The 7089-nt window shown below is 37.8% G+C and overlaps 1 protein-coding gene across 1 annotated transcript; it reads left to right on the top strand.

Moving 5' to 3' along the window:
* Positions 1–6437: 6437 nt before the first annotated feature.
* LOC120778335 (protein GVQW3-like) lies at positions 6438–6887 on the top strand. The gene has a single exon (XM_040110129.1). It carries the CDS (start codon positions 6438–6440, stop codon positions 6885–6887), a length of 450 nt encoding a protein of 149 aa, XP_039966063.1.
* Positions 6888–7089: the final 202 nt, after the last annotated feature.

The following is a 7089-nucleotide window of genomic DNA, read 5'->3' as shown; positions in this document are numbered from 1 at the left end:
AAGCCGCGGCTAACATTTGAAAGAGCTAATCCAAAAAAAAAGCCAAATAATGCTCTTTCCAATGATAATTAAATCACAATACAATTTTTTAAAGTTTCAGTGTTTTATCTTTAAAAGCAGAAATGGATCACCTCTTAAAAACGCCTAAAATTGTACGCCAAACACATTAAATTTTGGATATTAGGCGAGACAACGCCTACTTTTAGCTTAAATCACTTATCTCGAGATCCACTCCACGAAATTTAGTACGTGACATTTCTATGTTACAGTGTAAAAATTTAAATTTTAAATTCCTTTTGATTCTCTCAAGAAAAACTTTTTAAACCCCTAGTAGCTAAATACATGTGAACTCAAATTTTGTAGTTGACTTTTTATCGAAAATATCGATCAATGTATGATATATATAATTGAAATTCAGAGAGAAATCACTCCTTACTGTAGGTCTGTGTGTCAAAAAAGGGTTGAATCGGGTCAATACTTCCCCCATATACCTAATATAAACTTCCGGGTGCCTTTATGAGAGAGTGCCCTAATCCCCATATAACTAACAAGCCTTATATACCTGAAGGTACAGCCCAGATTTTAATCCCTGTAAGTTCTTCTTCTTCTTTACTGGCGTAGACATCGCTTATCATTGCGGTTATCGCCGAGTCGTTTCTTCTTTTTCCAATGTGGCGCCAATTGGAGATTCTATTCGAAACCAGGTCCTTCTCCACATAGTCTTTCCAACGGAGTGGAGGTCTTCTTCTTCCCCTGCTCAATGCTTTCAGAGCTTCAAAGTGGTTTTGTCTATTCGGTCGACATGACTTGGCCAGCGTAGTGTAGTTTAATTCTTACTAGTTGCAAGAGTATAAAATGTTTGGTTATACCCGATCTAAGCACTTCCTTACTTGTTCAAATTTAAAACAGAATACCGAATTTGAAGCCACAAAATTAACATAATATATTTCCTTCTCAACGGTAAGTATGTATGTACATATATTTAAGCATACACTGATTTAATTATGAAGCATTCAAATGTGAATCAACAAAAGTAAATGTAGGTATTTGCGTAGAGTTTATCTTTGGCGTTAATGCAGAAGCATTGTGCTTTGAATATGAAATTAGTTTCAACAAGTTTTGCTACATTCAGTTGAAATACACAGAATGAAATCAAAACTACACTATAAATTGAAGATTAGACACTATGTTCTAATGATGAGTTGTCAATTTCAATTTTCCGCACACAGTAGAAATGACTAAATATCAAGAAAGCAGCATGAACTGCACAAACTAACGACTTACGAATTAGTGCACTAAGAAGATGTTGCAAGTTCCATATATGAAGGCATGCGCATACATAAAGATGTTTGTGTGTTTGTATGTGAGCAGACTTCTATGCCGAATTCGATGGGGTTTTGTAATTCTTAATTAAGCAACGTCCTGAATGCTTAATAATTATCTTGAGTATCAAAATAGTGTTTTTTATAGGTAGTCCGTATACATTTACGGTAGACGGGGGTCTCTTTTAATTATATTTATGTATAATACACTTTGCTATGCCTTCAATTAGAAAACTTAATCAACAATACTGAAGCATTTAGAAAAGTAGTAAGATAGTTATTTGTCTCCAAATTTAGTTATCTTTTAAGAACCCCTACATAGATACTTAAGTAGGCATAAGCCTACTTAATAAATATGAAACAAAGATATTATCAATAAAAATTCATTGAACCTTGAACTTACAGCTAATTTTTGGCTGATCGCACTTTAAGAACTTTTATGTTCGGTCGAGTAGTTAATATTTTACTGACGAAAATCTATATTTTTCAAATTGTGAAAAGGGTACTTTAAGTCGGTATATCAAAAGTGGAAGCATTTGTGTAATATAATTAGTAGCTTAGGTATTTACTAGAAAGAAAGAAAGAAAGTTCAAATATTGAGCGTAAATTCCATCCTAATACTCATACGCCCATACAAACTACTTTTACATGCAAATATTGATGTGTAAATAAATAAGTTCCTTGTGTTTATGCCTACATACATATTTACTTTTCTAAGCACATATGAAATGGTAACGGGTTTTTCGATAAGAGCGCTACACAAGTTTTTTTTAATAAACCAAGAACGGTGTGAGATATTAAGGAAATTCTTAGTTGTTATGAAAGTACCTTCGATGCCATTATGTATGAAACTCGATACCGTTTGTATGGTTCAGACGCATAAATCGGCTTATGCTTCTGTAATTTCACTATCGATGTTCGTATGAAGTTCATCTATCGTCGCTGGCTTGTTGGCATAGACCATAAGTTTGACGCAGCTCCACAGGAAATCGTCAAATCGCACAGATAATACGTTCACCAAGCTTGGTTTTCAATAATTCCATTGTGACATTGTCTAAGTCCAAATTATCCAATTCCGGCCAAAAATATTCTGTTATCATTGAGCGGTATCGCTTCTCATTCACAGTGAGTGCCGGTCTTGATCTTCATGGAAGAAGTACGGCTCAAAGATGCCGCCGGCTCATAAGCCGCACCAAACCGTAAATTCTTTAGGATGCAGTGATGAGTAATGGAGTAAATATGGATTTCTGTCTGACTTTCTTAACGAATATTTCAGCCAGAAATGAGCCTCATGGCTGAAGACGATTTTTCGCGAACATACGACAATTCTTGTGGATAAGCGGCTTCAGTTCTTCTGTCAATTTGACCTTGTAAAGATATAGGCCAAAATCTTTTTGCAAAATTCGCCACAACGACGTCGAAGAGGTGTACAACGCTTGAGAATTTGGGTCTTCCTCAATTGATGCACTAGCGGCAGCAATATTCTCGACACTACGGGCATTTATTTGTCTCACTTACACGGAAACATTTTCCAATGTACCTGTGGGTGCAAATTTTTCCACTATGTAGACACTCAATTGTTGATCTGACAGTACGATTATGACGACCATAAACTCGACGTATCGCTCTTAAATTTGAGGCCACAGACTCTGAATTTTGGCTGTAAATTTTAATAATTTCGACTCATTGTTGGATGGTATATCTTTCCATGATGAAATGGAAAAAAGGGCGTTCTTTGCTGTCTCTATTTGTCTACTTTTTTGGCGTCCCTATTGAAAAACCCCTTTACTTAGTCAGTAAGGAGTTGAAGCCTTTTCAACTTGAACACGCGCAATCTATTTACATTTAAGGGTATAATACGCAATCAACGCAACATTCAGAGAGACGTAGGTAAAATCAAACAACTATTATATGATAAGTATAGTTGTGGCATTACAAGGCGTAAGTTTAATCTCTGAAGTTAGAATTGTACAGTATTCCTGTTCGAAATGTGCATTACAATAAAGACAATGCAGCAACATTTCGAAATAACAACAATATTTGTAAATACGACAAGGTTCAGCGCAGATAAAAATTTAAAATTCATGAGAAATTTATGAAACTCGAAACTCTCTGAAATATTCGATTACACTTTTATTAAATTCAGTCAAAAATTTTAACACTAAAAAGTGTATTTACCGTAATTAATAAATCAAATTTTAATTTAATACCTATATTGTATAACATGGATACGATTATAACCGCGTTAGCAATACCAAATAATCTGATATACAAACTAATGTAAACAAGGTTAATTAAAGTGTTACTAGCTAGCTTCAGTGAAATCATTAAAGTTCTCATAGAGTGGGATAGAAAACAAAAGATTCTGAAATGAGTCATTATAAAATTTAGCTCTTGAAAGAAAAGTTAAACTCATTTCCATAATAATGGTATTAAAAGAAGAAAATTAAGGGAATAACATGTAAAATGTAATATATACTACTGTGATCAAATTAAAATGTGACTTTTGTCCACCTCATCTAATTCAAAGTAATACCCTTCCGCTGCAATACACTTATGCCAATGAATTTTCCGGTCATCATAGCACTTGGAAAAAACCTCCGTCGTGATGTCCATCAGAACCTTCTACAAATCAGCTTTTATATCCTCAATTAAGTCAAAACGGTGTCCTCGGAGTGGACAAGTGAATTTGCTGAAAAGCCAGAAGTTACACGAAGGTAAATCAGGCAAATGCGGTGGTTGTGGCTCGATATTAGTTGCAACTGTACCGCAATGATCAAGAATAACCAATGCAGTATGAGAAGGTGCATTGTCGCCCTTCTTTGTTCAATAAATTCAAACAAAGTAAAAATCGACGAATTCACTTTTAGAGCCTCACAAATCGTAGCGTATCTCAAATACTAATGAATTTGACGTGAAATTTAGCATAGATGTCACTAAAAGTACTACCAGCTTATAAACAAAAAATTACCGAGCTGCCTTTATGCCGCGATGTCTGAATTTGGTATCCCCGCAAAACTAACACAGCTGTGTAAACTGACGTTGAGCAACACAAAAGCTCCGTCAGGATCGGGAAGGACTTCTCCTAGCCGTTCGATACCAAACGAGGTTTCAGACAAGGCGATTCCCTATCGTGCGACTTCTTCAACCTGCTTCTGGAGAAAATAGTTCTATAAGAGTGTACAGCTGCTGGCGTAGGCCTCAACACACGCGCCGTTAGTTCTGCTTTCTCCAGGCTGGACAAGGAAACACAGAAAATGGGTCTGGAAGTGAACGAGGGTAAAACGAACTATCTCCTGTCATCAAACAAACACTCCTCACACAGGCGATGTGGAGCTCACGTCACTATTGACAGTCATAATTTTGAAGTCGTAGATAATTTCGTCTATTTAGGAACCAGTATTAACACCACCAACAATGTCAGCCTAGAAATCCAACGCAGGATTGCTCTTGCCAACGGGTGCTACTTCGGACTGAGTAGGCAATTGAAAAGTAAAGTCCTCTCTCGACGAACAAAACCCACATTCTATAAGTCGCTCATAATTCCCGTCCTGCTATATGGTGCAGAGGCTTGGACGATGACATTATCTGATGAGTCGACGTTAAGAGTTTTCGAGAGAAAAGTTCCGCGAAAGATTTATGGTCCTTTGCGCGTTAGCCACGGCGAATATCGCATTCGATGGAACGATGAGCTATACGAGATATACGACGACATCGACATAGTTCAGCGAATTAAAAGACAAAGGCTACTCTGGCTAGTTGTCCGGATGGACGAAACACTCCAGCGCTGAAAGTATTCGACGCAGTACCCTCCGCGAAATGAAGAAACGACTGGCGCACTCTTGTGTTCCAACGGAATTTTTGAATCTAGCGCCCCCTGGTGGCGACTAGTGCGTTAAAATCTTATATCTCTATCGATTGTCCGGTGAGAAGCTCATAACATTTCACAGATTGGAAGTGAAGTTATTGCCTTTTAAGTGTCAGTATGTTTGTGTTATCGGTGCAAAAATGAGCTTCTTTAAAAATTGGTAAAACTTTTACCGAAACGACTCAATTGAAAAAGAATGTTTATGGCGATGATAACCTATCTCGTAGCAGAGTGTGCGAGTGGTTTCAACGTTTTCAAAGTGGTCTTGAGGACATAAATGACAATCAAAATGAGGGCCAAACAAAATCCGTGATCACCGGAAATTCCATCGAAACTGTGCGTGAATTCATCAAAAATCAGTCGAAATTATCATTGGAATTCATGGAAATGGAATTGAAGATATCTAAAACATCGATTTGACGCAAACATTTGGGCTTACGAAAGGTGTGTGCGCGGTTTGTTCCGCACAAATTGAGTGAGGACCAAAAATTGCTCTCATTGATCGACGCTTGTAACCGATTACTTGACCAAAAATCACAATTAACCATTAACCACCCCGTATTCACTTGATATGGCACCGTGCTATTTTTTCCTTTTCGACAAAATGCATTTGCCCATGAAGGGAAAGAGTTATGCAGACGTAGAGGCCATTCAAAAGGCTTGCACCGGCATATTGGCGGCCATACCGGCCAACGAGCTAAAACACCCGTTCGACGTGCTTTTGGACCGTGCAAAAAGCTGTTTGAAGCCCAAGGAGACTATTTTGAACAAAATAGTTTGATTTTGCCGAAAAAAACCATTTGTTCTGTTTTTTTTATTCCTGTTTATTGTGGGAAGCACCTTGTAATATTCAGCTAGAGGCAAACGTATGCAATGTAAAACTATAATTCTAAGAATGGGAGGGCTATCATTTATTTCTACCTGGTACATACATACAAGTACAAGATTATATACATGAAATAGCCTGGATCCATATTTTGGCAAGCGAGTTTAAACCAAAATTTTAAATACACGTCCATCTCCGCTTATATCGAAGACAGGTACATTTTGTTCCCTTGTTTGGTACAACTGTCCTTAATTATGATACCAAAATTTGTCGCTATCTGTCCAGTGCGTTTACAGCAGCTGTTTATGTCAGTCGACCTCAGCAGTATTAGTCGAATTTTACATTGACTGAAAATATTGATCCACGTGTTTGTGTTGAATTATGTGTTGCGAACGAATTTTCGTGTGCCGATACATTGGAAATGTTGCAGAAGTCTTTTGGTGAATCTGCTCTATCAAAAACGCACCCTTACGAGTGGTACAAAGCATTCAAGAAGGGTCGGGAGACCGTCGGAGACATGCCTCGTTCTGGACGGGCTTCAACGAGTGTGACCGATGATAGCGTTGAAAAAGTGAAAGAAATTATTGCCGATAATATCCGTGTGAGCTTGAAAGAGATTGCCCATAAATTGGAGATCTTACGCGAGAGCGTACGTACGATTATGCATTACAAATTGAGCATGCAACGCGTTGCTGCAAAACTTGTTCCGATAGACCTGAAATTCATACAAAAAGGGTATCGAGAGCAAGTAGCTGCAGACATCCTGGATCGGGCTAATTCGAATACCATCTTCATGGAACGCATAATCACTGGTGACGAGACATGGATCTTCGAATATGACACACTTACGAACCAGCAATCGTCCGAATGACGGCGCAAAGGCGCACCAAAGTCGAAAAAACCACGCCAAAGGCGATCGAAAGTGAAGGTAATGATCATTGTTTTCTTCGATATTCGTGGTGTCGTCCACTATGAATACGCTCCAACTGTTCAAACCATCAAGATTATCTTGGTGTTATGAGGCGCTTACGAGACGCTATCCGTCGTAACGCACCACCGCACAAAGCCATCAT

Source organism: Bactrocera tryoni, chromosome 5, assembly GCF_016617805.1.
Source record: "Bactrocera tryoni isolate S06 chromosome 5, CSIRO_BtryS06_freeze2, whole genome shotgun sequence".
Lineage (NCBI taxonomy): Eukaryota > Metazoa > Arthropoda > Insecta > Diptera > Tephritidae > Bactrocera > Bactrocera tryoni.
The sequence above is the reverse complement of the archived record's forward strand: the minus strand, read 5'-3'. Positions and strand labels throughout refer to the sequence as shown.

What these genes read in the sequence shown, in the direction of transcription:
- LOC120778335 (XM_040110129.1), top strand. Translation starts at nt 6,438, where the DNA reads ATGTTGCAGAAGTCTTTTGGTGAATCTGCTCTATCAAAAACGCACCCT.